The 19771-nt window shown below is 47.4% G+C and overlaps 1 protein-coding gene across 2 annotated transcripts in view; it reads right to left on the reverse strand.

The window, feature by feature from the left end:
• The window catches only part of NCR3LG1 (natural killer cell cytotoxicity receptor 3 ligand 1), a 280467-nt gene that overhangs the window by 68832 nt on the left and 191864 nt on the right, over positions 1 to 19771 (reverse strand). For both annotated transcript variants that reach the window (XM_075326669.1, XM_075326668.1), the window contains exon 3: positions 15139 to 15465. In XM_075326669.1, the coding sequence (XP_075182784.1) occupies positions 15139 to 15465 (327 nt within the window). The remainder of the gene's footprint in view (positions 1 to 15138; positions 15466 to 19771) is intronic.

A 19771-nucleotide genomic window follows, 5' to 3' on the forward strand; every position in this document is an offset into this window, starting at 1 on the left:
AACCGTAGAAAAAAAGTCATTCAGCAGGTTGGCTTTACCCTCATCCCCTTCCACCATTTCACCAAGACTATTTTTAATGGGGCCAACACTATCGCTTTTCAGTTTTTTACTGTTTATGTAGTTAAAGAATATTTTAGGATTATTTTTACTTTCTCTCGCAATGAGTCTCTCTGTCTCAAACTTAGCTAACTTAATTTGCTTTTTACATATTTTATTTAATTTTCTATAATTATATAATGCCTCATCACTACCTGCCCTGTTTAATTCTTTTAAGGCTTTCTGTTTTTCTTTTATTGCTTCCCTGTGATTGCTGTGATATATGGGCAGCCAGTGCAATGACTAGCACAGAGCAGAGGCATCCGAGTAGCGGTTAGCCAGATAGGTGACCCTGGCTGCTGCATTAAGGATGGACTGTAGAGGAGAGAGTCTAGTTAGAGGGAGACCAATTAATAGAGAGTTACAGTAGTCCAGGCAGGAGTGGATCAGGGCCATGGTGAGGGTTTTTGTCATTTCCATTGTGAGAAAGGGGTGAATTCTAGAGATGTTCTTGAGGTGCAAGCGACAGGAGCGGGCAAGAGATTGTATATAGGAGGTGAAGGAGAGATCAGTGTCAAGTATAACACCCACACAGCGGCCTGCGGCCTAGGACTTATCATAGGAGAGGGAGATGTCAGGTTTAGGAAGGTTGGAGGACGGAGGAAAAAGAAGTTCAGTTTTGGAAAGGTTAAGTTTCAGATAGAGAGCAGACATGGTGTTGCAGACTGCAGTCAGACAGTCGCTTGTGTTCTGTAGTACAGCGGGGGTGAGCTCAGGGGATGAGGTGTATAGCTGTGTGTCATCAGCATAAAGATGGTACTGAAAGCCAAATCTACTGATGGTCATTCCAATTGGGGCAGTGTAGAGGGAGAAAAGAAGAGGGCCAAGGACTGAACCTTGAGGGACCCCAACAGTGAGAGGAAGAGGAGAAGATGTGGAGCCAGCAAATGATACACTGAATGAGCGGCCAGAAAGATAGGAAGAGAACCAGGAGAGCACAGTGTCATTTAGGCCGATAGAATGGAGCATAGAGAGAAGGAGATGGTGGTCAACAGTGTCGAAGGCGGTGGAGAGGTCAAGAAGGATAAGCAGATAAGGATAAGCAGCTTACCGAACCACAGCTTCCTGAGACGCAGCTTCCGGAGCCGGTTTCCCGGGACACAGCTGTAACAGTGTGTCCCTCCCCCACCTTTGCTCATGGTGTAATAGTCTGTCTCTCCTTGACTGTCCTGTATGTACTACTGGTGGGGGATTGTTTGTTCTTCTCAGCATGGGACTTCTCCAATCCACAACTTGGTAAACAAGAAAGAGCCAGGACTTCATACATGAATGGACTTTAGAAGTGTCCAGGTGGAGTTGGACTCTTCTGCCCACCTAAGGGGCTGATCCCAGGAGAGAAGAACAATGAGACCCATGTTAGTTCAGTTAGTTGGGTCTCGGCTGGAGAAGGACTAGGATCTATAGCTGAGGCTGGATCCTAGAGCCTGTGTATGAACTGTCACAGACTGGAGATCAGTGGCCACGTGGGATTGCGTTTTGTTGTTCACCCTGTTAGACTCAAGGAACTAATATAAGGACCATTGCCATATTTTCCCTGGCATCGGAATACTGGGAGGTGCCTATGGATCTTTTGTTTTGTTGTGGACTCCGTGCAGACTTTAAGGATTTATATTTGTTTTGTGCTTTATCTTTGTGGTTCAATAAAGTCCTTTGGATTGTTCCTTGGCCTGGCGTCCCTTACTGCTCTGCCGCATACCCCGTCACAAACTGGTTGGCAGCGGCGGGATCACAGCAGAAAGAATGGAGGACAACGGCCCATTAACATCTGGAATCAGAACCTCAGAGTACAAGAACTGGACTGTGGTGAGCCTTCAAACAAAAGGCCCGTGAATTAGGAGTCTGCTACAAAGGACTCTTTAAGGAGCAACTAATTGAGGCATTGGAAAACACTTGCCTGCAAGATGGCACCAAGGAAGGATTTCCACAGCAAGGGGAGGAAAGACGGGAGCTGGAGGTAAATACCCAAAAAAGTCAATGGGTTGTGTGGTATGAGGAGGAGATGGCACTGCTTGGAGATGAGGCCACCATAGAAGATAAGAGGGAGGCCATTCACAGAGCTCAAGAGAGGGCAGCATTGCTGGAGAGGAGATTTGCTGTGGAAGCAGCTAGAGGCTCCAGACGAACTGTAACCACAGCACCCACTATGAGGGAATTCTCCAGAGTGTCCCGCAAGGACTTTAAGCCATTTAATGAAGTTGCAGGCGACATTGAGGGCTTCTTTTAGGACTTTGAGCATCAGTGCCGATTAATGGAAGTCCAAGAAAGAGAGCGAGTCAGACACCTGGTGGGCCTCTTGGAGGGTGGAGCTGCCGACACCTATAGAGCTATGGACCCTCTGTGGAATTGTGAGTAAGGGGAGATAAAACAGACCATTCTAGAACATTATGCCGTGACCCCAGATACTTCTAGGACTCAGTTCCGTACATTAGCCTGTGATGGGGAAGTGTCTTTCAAGATGTATGCCCACAGACTGAAACAAGTATGCCATCGCTGGCTGGAGGGAGAGGGGGCCTTAACTTGGGAGACCTTCCTCCAGGTCATCCTGAAAGAGCAGTTCTATGCCAGGTGCCCTGCTGAAATCAGGGAATGGGTGCGCGAGAGGAGACCAGTGACAGTGGAACAAGCTGCCGTGCTCACCATCAAGCCTCAATGGAAAAAGCTACTGGTCAGTGAGAAAAAAAAACTACCAGCTCCCCAACACCAGTGGTCCCTTGTCCTTTGGCCTCCAATGTTCACCATCCCATTAGACTACCAACACACGGCAGACCCCGTGTGAATGTGCCTCCTACTACTCCTGCCTCCTCTTTGGGAGTACGATGTGAAGAAAGACTCATAGAACGTAGATGTTATGGATGTGGGCAGCTGGGTCATCTCCAAGCTCACTGTCCAGGTGTTCGGAGGCAAAACAGTTACAGACCCCATTTACCTGTCCATTATCTACAGACACCCTCAACAGGAGAAGAGCTGGATTCAGGCCCTGATGATTCGACAAAAGACTCTGATATGTTGACTTCCTTACCAGGAGTCTATGGGGCGCGAGCCACAGCCGCCCGTTCTTCTGATCTCAGCATAAACATCTACAGAAGGTCGTGCTAGAGGGCCAAAAAGTTGTTGGCTTTCATGACACTGGGGCTTTTCTCACCATCGCAGATCCCCGAGTAATTCAACCAGAAGCAATGCAAAAGGGACCAGGAATTGCCATTGAATTGGCTGAAGGTACTTAAAGATACATTCCAAGAGTGAGTGTGACCCTGGATTATGGTTTTGGGGGCAAAACAATGCATGATTGGTGTGATGACCGGCCTTCCTGCAGACATTCTTCTAGGGAATGATGTGGGGAATCTTCAATACCACTTTGTCGGTGCGATAACCAGAAGTCAAGCCAAGAGGGCAGCAGATGTGGACGTGTTCAACCCATCAATGGAAATAAGGCCACCAGAACTGCCGTCACAGCCACTCTGTGGCCAAGCCTCTAACAGACCTCACGAAGAAAACGATGCCCCGGCTGATGATCTGAAATCCAAAAAAATAACTCCGGCACTCCAATTTGAGAAGGCAAACAGTCTGGGGTTTTTTTGGTGCTTAAAGTGCTTTTATTGCAAAAATGTTAATGAAAAAATATCTGTCCCAACGTTTCGGTCTCGGTAGGACCTTAATCAAGGGTTCTATCAGACTATAAGAAAAAAAGTAAACAAAGAATGCAAAGAAAATGTTACATAGAGTAAACAATACATGAACACGACATGAACAAAGTACATGATATGGTTCAAACGTATACAAAGTACATCATACAGATATCTGTACCTGAAAAAGAAATATCATATTCAAAAATATCCATAGGTGAATAATACCCAGTGTCAGAATGGCAATAATCCGAGAACTGTAGAGTACAATAAGTAAGTGCCTATATACGCATGAAGAGGTGACGAGAATGGGGGGGGAAAGGTACATATACCTAAAGCATTAGAATTAGTATATGAATCGCACCAACATGGAACCGTGTAGGTCATCACAAAGAGGTAAGGAGGTGAGTGTAAACACTAGATGAAAAGACAAGATGTCCATTAAGAAATCATATAAATTCTATAATACACATACAGTTAGGTCCAGAAATATTTGGACAGTGACACAAGTTTTGTTATTTTAGCTGTTTACAAAAACATGTTCAGAAATACAATTCTATATATAATATGGGCTGAAAGTGCACACTCCCAGCTGCAATATGAGAGTTTTCACATCCAAATCGGAGAAAGGGTTTAGGAATCATAGCTCTGTAATGCATAGCCTCCTCTTTTTAAAGGGACCAAAAGTAATTGGACAAGGGACTCTAAGGGCTGCAATTAACTCTGAAGGCGTCTCCCTCGTTAACCTGTAATCAATGAAGTAGTTAAAAGGTCTGGGGTTGATTACAGGTGTGTGGTTTTGCATTTGGAAACTGTTGCTGTGACCAGACAACATGCGGTCTAAGGAACTCTCAATTGAGGTGAAGCAGAACATCCTGAGGCTGAAAAAAAAGAAAAAATCCATCAGAGAGATAGCAGACATGCTTGGAGTAGCAAAATCAACAGTCGGGTACATTCTGAGAAAAAAGGAATTGACTGGTGAGCTTGGGAACTCAAAAAGGCCAGGGCGTCCACGGATGACAACAGTGGTGGATGATCGCCGCATACTTTCTTTGGTGAAGAAGAACCCGTTCACAACATCAACTGAAGTCCAGAACACTCTCAGTGAAGTAGGTGCATCTGTCTCTAAGTCACCAGTAAAGAGAGGACTCCATGAAAGTAAATACAAAGGGTTCACATCTAGATGCAAACCATTCATCAATTCCAAAAATTGACAGGCCAGAGTTAAATTTGCTGAAAAACACCTCATGAAGCCAGCTCAGTTCTGGAAAAGTATTCTATGGACAGATGAGACAAAGATCAACCTGTACCAGAATGATGGGAAGAAAAAAGTTTAGAGAAGAAAGGGAACGGCACATGATCCAAGGCACACCACATCCTCTGTAAAACATGGTGGAGGCAACGTGATGGCATGGGCATGCATGGCTTTCAATGGCACTGGGTCACTTGTGTTTATTGATGACATAACAGCAGACAAGAGTAGCCGGATGAATTCTGAAGTGTACCGGGATATACTTTCAGGCCAGATTCAGCCAAATGCCGCAAAGTTGATCGGACGGCGCTTCATAGTACAGATGGACAATGACCCCAAGCACACAGCCAAAGCTACCCAGGAGTTCATGAGTGCCAAAAAGTGGAACATTCTGCAATGGCCAAGTCAATCACCAGATCTTAACCCAATTGAGCATGCATTTCACTTGCTCAAATCCAGACTTAAGACGGAAAGACCCACAAACAAGCAAGACCTGAAGGCTGCGGCTGTAAAGGCCTGGCAAAGCATTAAGAAGGAGGAAAGCCAGCGTTTGGTGATGTCCATGGGTTCCAGACTTAAGGCAGTGATTGCCTCCAAAGGATTCGCAACAAAATATTGAAAATAAAAATATTTTGTTTGGGTTTGGTTTATTTGTCCAATTACTTTTGACCTCCTAAAATGTGGAGTGTTTGTAAAGAAATGTGACAATTCCTACAATTTCTATCAGATATTTTTGTTCAAACCTTCAAATTAAACGTTACAATCTGCACTTGAATTCTGTTGTAGAGGTTTCATTTCACATCCAATGTGGTGGCATGCAGAGCCCAACTCGCCAAAATTGTGTCACTGTCCAAATATTTCTGGACCTAACTGTACATCTATCAGGTGTGTAAGGATACCTGTGACCATGCACCGAAATATGAAGGTCAGCCTGTGGGTATTGCCAGAGGAGTCGTCCAATGACGTCCTAAGAAGGTAGAGAACCACAGTCAGAACCGGGTGAGAGGCAGTGAGAGCAAAAAAAGGAAAAAAAACTTGTGTTAGGCTATGTCCGCACGTTGCGTCGGAGTACCTGCAGTTTATTCTGCACGTTTTCCTTCCCTTGGCTTTTGACCATTTTTTAGCGCTAAAAACGGATGCGTATTTACCGCGTTTTTAGTGCGTTTTCTGCGCTTTTTAACTGCGTTTCTGCAGATGCGTTTTGTAGATCAAGACACTGAGAAATAAAGTTGAAATAGTCAAAAAGAATGAAAAAAGAGAAAAAAAATAATAAAAATAACTTTTAATAAAACTATATTTGGAAATTATCAATTTTAATGAAATAATAGCGGTTATGCACATTTTAACTGAAAAATAGATAAAGTTTCTTATTTTTTAGCATTTAAATTTTTGGTTATTGTGTGTGTGTAAAGGAACAATAGAACCCTTTAATTTTTGGCCAGAAAAGCATGTGTTTTTGGAGCCAAAAACGCAGTGGAAAAGCAGGTAAAAAGCATGAAAAACGCAGGAAAGTTGATTTTGGTTGCGTTTTGCCATTTCTCATTGACTCCAATGTTAAGGAAACGCTGCAGAAATGGCAAAAACAACTGACATGCTGCTTCTTTTTCAGCATGGTTTTTGACCCAAAATATGCAAATTAAACGCTGCAGAAAAAAAAGCAAAGTGCAGACAGGATTTCTGCTTTTCCCATAGACTTTGCTGGAAAACAAAAACGCATGCGTTTTAGCGCAAAAACGCTGCTGCTAAAAACGCTGCAGAAACGCGGTAAAAAATGGAACGTGCGAACATAGCCTTAAGGTGATGTGTGGGACTGCGACCATGAATCAAGAGAAAGGTGATAAGAAAAAAACTCTTTTAAATGATACCTGCCACATAGAGGTCAGGAGCGAAGTGAGTGCTATATAGTCATGTCACCGGTCTGATCCAACAGAACACCGCCTAATGGAAAAGGGGAATAACGGATGATTACTGTATGATAAGATGGCATCTACATAAGAAGACAGGGGGGGGCGAGAACTGTATACCTGTCAAATCGATGAGGAGAAAGGCTCACAGCTGATCCGGTATTCTAGCCAGGCTATGCTGGGGCAGCAGGGGCGTGGTCTGATGGACAGCAGCGGTCTCCTATACTTGCTGTAGGTTCATTTAGCTCTAGGTGACGAGGATCAATATGACCAATATGATATAGATGATTACAGTGTAATCCCTATATTAGTGTATACCATTCTATGAGGGATTTCACTGATATGTCTCACTCCGTGTCTCTTATTGCTTTCCATTATTGAGATTCCTTTTTTCTTACATGCAGAACATAAATGAGTACACCCTGGATTACACTTTCACACTGAACTGCAGCAGTATTTATGGCTCCCTTATCAAAGGACAATAAAACTTTCACACTGAACTGCAGCAGTATTTATGGCTCCCTTATCAAAGGACAATAAAACTTTCACACTGAACTGCAGCAGTATTTATGGCTCCCTTATCAAAGGACAATAAAACTTTCACACTGAACTGCAGCAGTATTTATGGCTCCCCTTATCAAAGGACAATAAAACTTTCACACTGAACTGCAGCAGTATTTATGGCTACCCTTATCAAAGGACAATAAAACTTTCACACTGAACTGCAGCAGTATTTATGGCTAGAACAGCTTGTCCCCCTGCCATAGAGATAGTTCTGTTTCATATAACTTGTTCTTTTTTTTTTTTTTTTTTTTTTTTTTTTTTTTACTGCACTATTCTAAGTCCTGTTGTGTATAAATACGTGACTCTTCAGATTTTGTGTTATACCATGCCTGATGAAGAGACCTGAGTAGTCTCGAAAGCTTGCAATTATTACCATCTTTTCAGTTAGCCATTAAAAGGTATCAACCACTGAGGACTCTCTGTTCTTTTAAACAATTTTTTTATCTCTACTGGCTAACACGGTACAAAGATATATTTTACTTGTATAAAAACTTGAGCGTTTGAACCATATCATGTACTTTGTTTATGTCGTGTTCATGTATTGTTTACTCTATGTAACATTTTCTTTGCATTCTTTGTTTACTTTTTTCTTTTAGTCTGATAGAACCCTTGATTAAGGTCCTACCGAGACCGAAACGTTGGGACAGACTTTTTTTCATTAACATTTTTGCAATAAAACCACTTTAAGCACCAAAAAAAACCCAGACTGTTTGCCTTCTTCTCAAATTGGAGTGCCGGAGTAATTTTTTTGGATTTCAGTTGACTATTTTCTCCTGAGCACCCTACCATATAGTGAGCCGGGTCTACTCTAAATACCGGCTGGTGATCTGGACTCCAGCCTGTGATGAGGCTTTTAACCGGCTGAAGGATGCCTTGGTCTGCGACCCTGTTCTGGCTGCTCCAGACTACAAGAGGAGATTCATTGTGCAGTCCTCAGCCAGGTGAATGCAGTCGGGGAGGAGCACCCCATCGCCTACCTCAGCAAGAAGCTGCTGGACCGAGAAGTGGTCTATGCAACTGTTGAGGAGGAATATCTGGCTGTAGTATGGGCCCTTAGGAAACTACGGCCGTATCTGTATGGACGAGAATTCACTGTGGATACTGATCACAATCCCCTCACCTGGCTGAACAGAGTCTCTGGGGACAATGGACGCTTACTATGATGGAGCCTGACTCTTCAACCCTATAAGTTTACCATACAATATACAGTCAGGGCCAGAAATATTTGGACAGTGACACAAGTTGTGTTATTTTAGCTGTTTACAAAAACATGTTCAGAAATACAATTCTATATATAATATGGGCTGACAGTGCACACTCCCAGCTGCAATATGAGAGTTTTCACATCCAAATCGGAGAAAGGGTTTAGGAATCATAGCTCTGTAATGCATAGCCTCCTCTTTTTAAAGGAACCAAAAGTAATTGGACAAGGGACTCTAAGGGCTGCAATTAACTCTGAAGGCGTCTCCCTCGTTAACCTGTAATCAATGAAGTAGTTAAAAGGTCTGGGGTTGATTACAGGTGTGTGGTTTTGCATTTGGAAGCTGTTGCTGTGACCAGACAACATGCGGTCTAAGGAACTCTCAATTGAGGTGAAGCAGAACATCCTGAGGCTGAAAAAAAAGAAAAAAGCCATCAGAGAGATAGCAGACATGCTTGGAGTAGCAAAATCAACAGTCGGGTACATTCTGAGAAAAAAGGAATTGACTGGTGAGCTTGGGAACTCAAAAAGGCCTGGGCGTCCACGGATGACAACAGTGGTGGATGATCGCCGCATACTTTCTTTGGTGAAGAAGAACCCGTTCACAACATCAACTGAAGTCCAGAACACTCTCAGTGAAGTAGGTGTATCTGTCTCTAAGTCAACAGTAAAGAGAAGACTCCATGAAAGTAAATACAAAGGGTTCACATCTAGATGCAAACCATTCATCAATTCCAAAAATAGACAGGCCAGAGTTAAATTTGCTGAAAAACACCTCATGAAGCCAGCTCAGTTCTGGAAAAGTATTCTATGGACAGATGAGACAAAGATCAACCTGTACCAGAATGATGGGAAGAAAAAAGTTTGGAGAAGAAAGGGAACGGCACATGATCCAAGGCACACCACATCCTCTGTAAAACATGGTGGAGGCAACGTGATGGCATGGGCATGCATGGCTTTCAATGGCACTGGGTCACTTGTGTTTATTGATGACATAACAGCAGACAAGAGTAGCCGGATGAATTCTGAAGTGTACCGGGATATACTTTCAGTGTTCAGCCAAATGCCGCAAAGTTGATCGGACGGCGCTTCATAGTACAGATGGACAATGACCCCAAGCATACAGCCAAAGCTACCCAGGAGTTCATGAGTGCAAAAAAGTGGAACATTCTGCAATGGCCAAGTCAATCACCAGATCTTAACCCAATTGAGCATGCATTTCACTTGCTCAAATCCAGACTTAAGACGGAAAGACCCACAAACAAGCAAGACCTGAAGGCTGCGGCTGTAAAGGCCTAGCAAAGCATTAAGAAGGAGGAAACCCAGAGTTTGGTGATGTCCATGGGTTCCAGACTTAAGGCAGTGATTGCCTCCAAAGGATTCGCAACAAAATATTGAAAATAAAAATATTTTGTTTGGGTTTGGTTTATTTGTCCAATTACTTTTGACCTCCTAAAATGTGGAGTGTTTGTAAAGAAATGTGTACAATTCCTACAATTTCTATCAGATATTTTTGTTCAAACCTTCAAATTAAATGTTACAATCTGCACTTGAATTCTGTTGTAGAGGTTTCATTTCAAATCCAATGTGGTGGCATGCAGAGCCCAACTCGGGAAAATTGTGTCACTGTCCAAATATTTCTGGACCTAACTGTAGAAGGGGCAGCCAACACCAAAATGCAGACGGATTGTCCAGGCAAGAGGAGCCCTGAGTCAGGGTCGGCATGTTTACGTGTACTTGACAAGCGATCTGCTGAGGTCACTAGTCCGTACACAAATTGAGGGGGGAAGGGGTTGTAACATTGTGCCCCTCCCCCACCTTTGCTCATGGTATAATAGTCTGTCTCTCCTTGACTGTCCTGTATGTACTACTTGTGGGGAATTGTTTGATCTTCTCAGCATGGGACTTCTCCAATCCACAACTTGGTAAACAAGAAAGAGCCAGGACTTCTAAAGTCCATTCATGTATCAAGTGACCAGGTGGAGTTGGACTCTTCTGCCCACCTAAGGGGCTGATCCCAGGAGAGAAGAACAATGAGACCCATGTTAGGTCAGTTAGTTGGATCTCAGCTGCAGAAGGACTAGGATCTATAGCTGAGGCTGGATCCTAGAGCCTGTGTATGGACTGTCACAGATTGGAGATCAGTGGCCACATGGGATTGCATTTTGTTGTTCACCCTGTTGGACTCAAGGAACTCATATAAGGACCATTGCCATATTTTCCCTGGCATCAGAATACCGGGAGGTGCCTATGGATCTTTGTTTTGTTGTGGACTCCTTGCAGACTTTAAGGATTTATATTTGTTTGGTGCTTTATCTTTGTGGTTCCAATAAAGCCCTTTGGATTGTTCCTTGGCCTGGCGTCCCTTACTGCTCTGCCGCATACCCCGTCACAGCAGCTTCCCGAGCCACAGCTATCCAAGACGCAGCTTCCAGAACTGCAGCGTCCCAAGCCATAGTTTCCCAAGATGCAACTTCCCGAGCTGCAGCTTCCTGAGCCGAACAGCAGCTTCCGGAGCCGAACCTTCCCGAGCCGCAGCTTCCCGAGCTGCAGCTTCCCGAGCTGCAGCTTCCCGAGCCGCATCTTCCCGAGACGCAGCGTCCCGAGCCGCAGTTTACCGAACCACAGCTTCCAGAGACACAGCTTCCCAAGATGCAGCTTTCCGAGCCACAGCTTCTCAAGTTGCAGGTTCCCAAGCCACAACTTTCCGAGCTGTAGCTTCCAGAGCCGCAGCTTCCCAATACGCAGCTTTCAGAGCCACAGCCTCCTGAGCCGCAGCTTTCCGGGCCGCAGCTTCCCGAGTTGCAGCTTTCCAAGCCACAGCTTTCTGAGCCGTAGCTTTCCGAGCCGCAGCTTTCCGAGCAGCAGCTCTACAAGCCACAGCTTTCTGATCTTAGCTTTCAGAGCCACAGCTTTTTGACCCGTAGCTTTACGTGCCACAGCTTTCTGAGTCGCAGCTTCCTGAACCATAGCTTTCTGACCCACAGGTTCCCATGCAGCAGCTTTCCGAGCCGTAGCTTTCCGAGCCGTAGCTTTCCAAGCCGCAGCTATACGAGCCGCAGCTTTACGAGCCGCAGCTTTCCGAGCCGCAGCTTTCAAAGCCACAGCTTTCCGACCCATGACTTGCAGAGCCGAAGCTTTCCAAGCCATAGCTTTCCGAGCCGCAGCTTCCCAAGCCGCAGCTTCCCGAGCCGTAGCTTTCAGAGCTGCAGTTTCCCGAGACGCAGCTTCCAAAGATGCAGCTTCCCAAGCAGCAGCTTTCAGATCCGCAGATTTCTGAATCGTAGCTTTCAGAGCCACAGCCTTCCGATCCGTAGCTTTCTGAGCCGCAGCTTTCCAAGCCGTAGCTTTCTGAGCTGTAGCTTTCTGAGCATCAGTTTTTCGAGCCGCAGCTTTCTGATCTTAGCTTTCAGAGCCACAGCTTTCCGATCCGCAGCTTTACGAGCCACAGCTTTCCGAGCTGCAGCTTTCCGAGCTGCAGCTTTCTGAGCCATAGCTTCCAAGCCACATCTTCCAATGCAGCAGCTTTCCGAGCCATAGCTTCCCAAGTCGCAGCTTTCTGAGCAGCAGCTTTCAGAGCCGTAGCTTTGCGAGCTGTAGCTTTCAGAGCCGCAGCTTTCTGAGTCGTAGCTTTCCGAGCCGCAGTTTTCAAAGCCACAGCTTTCCAACCCATAGCTTGCAGAGCCGAAGCTTTCCAAGCCATAGCTTCCCAAGCTGCAGCTTCCCAAGCCACAGCTTTCACAGCCGTAGCTTTCCGACCCGTAGCTTTCAGAGCCAAAGCTTTCCAAGCCATAGCTTTCCGAGCCGCAGCTTTATGAGCCGCAGCTTTCCGAGCCGCAGATTCTCGAGATGCAGCTTCCCAAGTCACAGCTTTCTGAGCTGCAGCTTTCAGAGCCGTAGCTTTGCGAGCTGTAGCTTTCAGAGCCGCAGCTTTCTGAGTCGTAGCTTTCAGAGCCGCAGCTTTCCGAGCCATAGCTTGCAGAGCCACAGCCTTCCGAGCTGCAGCTTTCCGAGCCGTAGCTTTCTGAGCAGCAGCTTTACGAGCCGCAGCTTTCTGATCTTAGCTTTCAGAGCCACAGCCTTCCGATCCATAGCTTTCTGAGCCGCAGCTTTCTGAGCCGCAGCTTTCTGAGCCATAGCTTTCCAAGCCGCATCTTCCAATGCAGCAGCTTTCCGAGCCGTAGCTTTCAGAGCCGTAGCTTTCTGAGTCGCAGCTTTCCGACCCATAGATTTCAGAGCTGCAGCTTTCAGAGCCGCAGCTTTCAGAGCCACAGCTTTCAGAGCCATAACTTTCACAGCCACAGATTTCTGAGTCGTAGCTTTCAGAGCCGAAGTTTTCCAAGCCATAGCTTCCCATGCAGCAGCTTTCCGAGACATAGCTTTACGAGCCGCAACTTTCTGAGCCGTAGCTTCCTGAGCTGCAGCTTCCCAAGCCGCAGTATGTCAATTTATGCTGTGGAGACGAGAATGTTCAGACACTGCATTCTGCAGCAGAGAACACTCGCGTCTACAGAAGAGGAATAATGCTGCATCTAGGACATGGTATCTACGGATCGTGTTCACATTCACTCACAGTTTTGCAAGAATCGCTGCGCTGCTGGACCCCACTCCTGACCTAGGGGTGAATTTCTAATTATCCTCACACTCAGCGGTTTTGTGGCATGTTACACCTTTCACTGTAGAATATATTAAAGAGAATCTGTCAGCAGTTTTTTGTGTATTCTGAGACCAGTGTGATGTGGGGGCAGAGATACTGATTCCAGCAATGTGTCACTTAATGGGCTGCTTGCTGCAGTTTCAATAGAGTCAGTGTTTTATCAGCAGGAGGGTATCATTACAGGACTAGGTGTCTCACGTCTCTTAAGGGGGCTTTACACGCTGCGACATCGCTAACGATATATTGTCGGGGTCACGGTGTTTGTGACGCACATCTGGCGTCGTTAGCAACATCACAGCGTGTGACAGCTAGGAGCGACGATCAACGATCGCAAAAACGGCAAAAATTGTTGATCGTTGACACGCCACTCCTTTTCATAATATCGTTGGTGGTGCATGCTGCTGGTTGTTCGTCGTTCCTGCGGCACTACACATCACTATGTGTGACACCGCAGGCACGACAAACATCATCCTACCTGCGTCCACCAGAAAAGAAGGAAGGAAGGAGGTGGGCGGCATGTTCTGGCCGCTCATCTCCTCCACTCCTCTTCTATTGAATGGCCGTTTTGTGACGCCGCTATGTTGAATGAGAGATTGTGACGCGCCCTTCTGAGACCTCGAGGGATCGGGGATCAGAAGGTCACAGTGTTTGGTTAATCGTAGATCCATCTTAAGGGCGCTTTACACGCTGCGATATCGGTAACGATATATCGTCGGGGTCACGTCGTTAGTGACGCACATCCGGCGCCGTTACCGACATCGCAGTGTGTAACACAAAAGAGCGACGATCAACGAGTACAAAAACGTGAAAAATCGTTGCTTGTTGACACGTCGCTCATTTCCTTAATATCGTTGCTGCTGCAGGTACGATGTTGTTCTTCGTTCCTGCGGAAGCATACATCGCTGTGTGTGACACCGCAGGAACGACAAACATCTCCTTACCTGCCTCCATCGTCAATGCGGAAGGAAGGAGGTGGGCGGGAGGTTACATCCCGCTCATCTCCGCCTCTCCGCATCTATTGGACGGCTGCCGTGTGACAGCGCTGTGACGCCGCACGACCCGCCCCCTTAGAGAGGAGGCGGATTTCCGGCCAGAGCGACATCACAAGGCAGGTAAGTCCGTGTGACGGGGACTAACGAGGTTGTGTGCCACGGGCAGCAATTTGCCCGTGTTGCACAACCGACGGGGGCGGGTACACTCGCTAGCGATATCGGTACCGATATCGCAGTGTGTAAAGTACCCTTTAGAATCTGTTCATCAATTTTCCTGAGTAGGAGCGTATTTAAATTAATTCGGTGCTGAAGGGGTTAAAGTCTACTTTCTGTCCTGCTGAGATTGATTTGTAGCTGTGATTCTCTCCTATGCTATATATTTTCTATACTGACCACGCTGAAGGATCCTGGCTCTGGAGAAGCTGAGGTGTTGTTTCTGTTGCAGCTGAGAAGCTTTCTGCTTGAGTAGCTGTAGATAATTATCTGTTGTGTCTTTCCCCTGTTTATCTTACCCTCCTCATGTTGTTTTATTGTAGTGGTGAGACTAGTGTCTTACTGACCTTCACAATAGTCAGGGTGAGTTCAGGGCCAGCGAGGGTCTAGGCACGTGTCCGTGCATGGGGGGGGAGACCTGTCTAGGGATATTCGGGAGTGCAGGGATCAGCCACAGGTGAGTGTTATGAGGGGACCCCGCTCCCCTCCCCTAGCGCCCAGGCGATCCATTGTATTGTTTCCCTGGTGTACCCTTTGTATTGTGTCCTCACGTCCCTGACGTAACAGAAATAGAGATTGGTGAGGTCCCCATAGATCCCACCTACCATTACATGTCGGGGAGAGGTTAGTAATCACCTGTGACTGTCAGGGTGAAGTTCTTCATCAGGTCCTGGTGCAGGGATCGGTGCTTCACCAGACAGGAGTATCTATATCCGCTGTCCTGCAGTGCAGGATACAAGGTCAGGTGACTGGTGACGCTGAACGTCCCGTCCGTGTTAACAACGCTGTCACCGGTGCAGGTTTCTCGCTCCAGCACCACACATTTGGAATCTCTATCGTGTCGCACCCATTGGATGGTAATATTTTTAGGATAAAAATTGCTGACTTCACACGACACGACTTTCTCATTTTCCAGCTCCACACTGACGGTATCTCCAGTAGTCAGGACAGCGGAGGGGGCAGCTGCAAAAGAAAGAGTTATCGGTCACTTCAACATAATGTCATGGAGTGTGAGGGGATAACATGTGACCAGGGCTCCTAGACTGGCCCTCAGGCTAAAGGCCCTAGCTGTCCCTAATCCCAGAGATACAGCTAATGGTGAAGATGTCTGAGCCGCCTTCCTTGCCCTGCTCTTGGCAAGCCATGATCTTATACCACCACCCCAGGGGAGGACAGGGACAGGAGAGATTGAACCCACGGATATAGACAAACGGGAAACCAAAAACTATCACACAGCTAGCACACATGGAGATATATGACAATACATAATAAGGAAGAAATACAGATCAGGGAGGAAATAACCAGACGACAGGAGGATTTCCACAGGACCCCAAGCAGCACACAGTAAATCATCAGCAACTGGAACCCAACAGTACACGGACCGGTTTAGCAAAACCTATAGTTGGCATGGGAAGACAGATTCCTCTATCTTAAAAAGGTGAGGAGTATCTGTGATAGGTCTCCGACAATATGTGATCCAAGAGGTAACCAGCAGGCTAGCAAAAATTAACTCATGGAAGTCCAGTCACTAATGAGCACACAGCTGGTTGATGTCCAAGCCTGTCTGTGCAATGCATAACCAGAAAAGGCATACTGTGGAGTGTCAGATTCTGCAGTGTGAACAGCGTTGATGCCCCCATGACACTCGGCAAGTTTAGAGCCAAACACCGTGTGACACAAAGACTGATCATATGCAGCGCAGAACAAATACTGTTGGAAATTAACAATAAATTGTGCTCTGTGATCTTTACACGTCTCAAGAAAGTTATAATTAAAGTGAAGAGAATCGACCTCTACACAAATAACCTATACAGTGCAGTGCGAGAGCTGGTGCAGACAACGTGGAGAAATATATGTGCCGGCACATGACTGAAGAGCACCGGAGGTGACGACAGATGACTGAAGAGCACCGGAAGTGACGACACGTTACTGAAGAGCACCAGAGGTGACGACCCATGACTGAAGAGCACAGGAGGTGACGACCCATTACTGAAGAGCACCGCAGGTGACGGCACATGACTGAAGAGAACCGGAGGTGACGACACATGACTGAAGAGCACCGGAGGTGACGACACATGACTGAAGAGCACCGGAGGTGACGACACATGACTGAAGAGCACCAGAGGTGACGACACATGAATGAAGAGAACCGGAGGTGACGACACATGACTGAAGAGCACCGGAGGTGACGACACATGACTGAAGAGCACCAGAGGTGATGACACATGAATGAAGAGAACCGGAGGTGACGACACATGACTGAAGAGCACCAGAGGTGACGACACATGAATGAAGAGAACCGGAGGTGACGACACGTGACTGAAGGGCACCAGAGGTGACGACACGTGACTGAAGAGCACCGGAGGTGACGACACGTGACTGAAGAGAATGTGAGGTGACGACACAGGACTGAAGAGCACCAGAGGTGACGACACATGACTGAAGAGCACCGGAGGTGACGACAAATGACTGAAGAGCACAGATAGCAGCCACCACAGGAAAAGAAGCAGTGACGGTAAGAGCCAACATGACCAGCAGACACTGCAGCAAAGATCGCAACGCTGATACGGGCACACACCTGAGCACAGTACACAGGCGACAAACAGCGCAAAAAATGCAAGAAAATGCAAACAATCTCTTATAAGAATGTGCTGAGGCATTAATGCTGTGCTTTGTACAGCGCCGAGGTTTATTATTCATAACTTCTTTTACACAATTAATAGGGGAGTACACCACCATCCACCACTTTTATTCCCGTATTTGTGCGATTTCTCCGCCCGCCCCCTGGGCCAGACCCCTAGCAGCAGCTTAGAGCCATTCAGCCAAACACTACACATTGGTGGAGCAGCAGTGACCAGAGGCTGCAGTGTCCGTCCTGCTCTGTGATTGGTGGAGCAGCAGTAACCAGAAGCTGCAGTGTCCTTCCTGCTTTCCTGCTCTCTGATTAGTGGAGCAGCAGTGACCAGAGGCTGCAGTGTCCCTCCTGCTCTGTGACTGGTGGAGCAGCAGTGACCAGAGGCTGCAGTATCCTTCCTGCTCTCTGATTGGTGGAGCAGCAGTAACCAGAGGCTGCAGTGTCCTTCCTGCTCTGTGATTGGTGGAGCAGCAGTAACAAGAGGCTGCAGTGTCCTTCCTGCTCTCTGATTGGTGGAGCAGCAGTGACCAGAGGTTGCAGTGGCTTTCCTGCTCTGTGATTGGTGGAGCCGCAGCTCGGCAGTGGTCATCAGGACAAATAAGGAGGAAGACAGCAGAGCGTGCAGGGCTGTTATAAATGGGTAAGCTCATAGAACTGGTCCATGGTTGTCCTCTGCATCTCAAATGGACCCCCTGGGAAATGGCCTACAGAGCGGCATCTGCTGCTATCTCCCCAAAGAAAGGTAGATGGTCATACAACTGTGTATGTATGTATACATATAGTGAGCGTGCGGTTTGTGTGACTCTGAGTGCGCACATGTAACCAGTAATATATGTATAATTGTCCCTGTACGCCGTGGTGATGACGTGTGTATGAGCGTCCCTGTACGTGGTGGTGACGTGTGTGTATGATCGTCCCTGTACGTGGTGGTGACGTGTGTATGAGCGTTCCTGTACGTGGTGGTGACGTGTGTGTATAATCGTCCCTGTACGTGGTGGAGACGTGTGTGTATGAGGGTCCCTGTACGTGGTGGTGACGTGTGTGTATGAGGGTCCCTGTACGTGGTGGTGACGTGTGTGTATGAGGGTTCCTGTACGTGGTGGTGACGTGTGTGTATGAGGGTCCTTGTACATGGTGGTGACGTGTGTGTATGGGCGTCCCTGTACATGGTGGTGGCGTGTGTGTATGATCGTCCCTGTACATGGAGGTGACGTGTGTGTATGAGGGTCCCTGTACGTGGTGGAGACGTGTGTGTATGAGCGTCCCTGTACATGTTGGTGACGTGTGTGTATGGGCGTCCCTGTACATGGTGGTGGCGTGTGTGTATGAGCGTCCCTGTACATGGTGGTGACGTGTGTGTATGAGGGTCCCTGTACGTGGTGGTGACGTGTGTGTATGAGGGTCCCTGTACGTGGTGGAGACGTGTGTGTATGAGCGTCCCTGTACATGGTCGTGACGTGTGTGTATGGGCGTCCCTGTACCTGGTGATGACGTGTGTGTATGATCGTCCTTGTACATGATGGTGATCTGTGTGTATGAGGGTCCCTGTACGTGGTGGAGACGTGTGTGTATGAGTGTCCCTGTACATGGTCGTGACGTGTGTGTATGGGCGTCCCTGTACATGGTGGTGGCGTGTGTGTATGAGGGTCCCTGTACCTGGTGGTGACGTGTGTGTATGATCGTCCTTGTACATGATGGTGATCTGTGTGTATAAGGGTCCCTGTACGTGGTGAAGACGTGTGTATGAGCGTCCCTGTACATGGTGGTGACGTGTGTGTATGATCGTCCTTGTACATCATGGTGATCTGTGTGTATGAGGGTCCCTGTACGTGGTGGAGACGTGTGTGTATGAGGGTCCCTGTACGTGGTGCTGACGTGTGTGTATGAGGGTCCCTGTATGTGGTGGTGACGTGTGTGTATGAGGGTCCCTGTACGTGGTGGAGACGTGTGTGTATGAGCGTCCCTGTACGTGGTGGTGACGTGTGTGTATGAGGGTCCCTGTACGTGGTGGTGATGTGTGTGTATGACGGTCCCTGTATGTGGTGGAGACGTGTGTGTATGAGGGTCCCTGTACGTGGTGGTGACGTGTGTGTATGAGGGTCCCTGTACGTGGTGGAGACGTGTGTGTATGAGCGTCCCTGTACATGGTCGTGACGTGTGTGTATGGGCGTCCCTGTACATGGTGGTGGCGTGTGTGTATGAGGGTCCCTGTACCTGGTGGTGACGTGTGTGTATGATCGTCCTTGTACATGATGGTGATCTGTGTGTATAAGGGTCCCTGTACGTGGTGGAGACGTGTGTATGAGCGTCCCTGTACATGGTGGTGACGTGTGTGTATGATCGTCCTTGTACATCATGGTGATCTGTGTGTATGAGGGTCCCTGTACGTGGTGGAGACGTGTGTGTATGAGGGTCCCTGTACGTGGTGGAGACGTGTGTGTATGAGGGTCCCTGTACGTGGTGCTGACGTGTGTGTATGAGGGTCCCTGTACGTGGTGGTGACGTGTGTGTATGAGGGTCCCTGTACGTGGTGGAGACGTGTGTGTATGAGCGTCCCTGTACATGGTGGTGACGTGTGTGTATGAGGGTCCCTGTACGTGGTGGTGATGTGTGTGTATGACGGTCCCTGTATGT

The sequence above is a fragment of the Anomaloglossus baeobatrachus genome, chromosome 10 (genome assembly GCF_048569485.1).
Source record: "Anomaloglossus baeobatrachus isolate aAnoBae1 chromosome 10, aAnoBae1.hap1, whole genome shotgun sequence".
Classification (NCBI taxonomy): Eukaryota; Metazoa; Chordata; class Amphibia; order Anura; family Aromobatidae; genus Anomaloglossus; species Anomaloglossus baeobatrachus.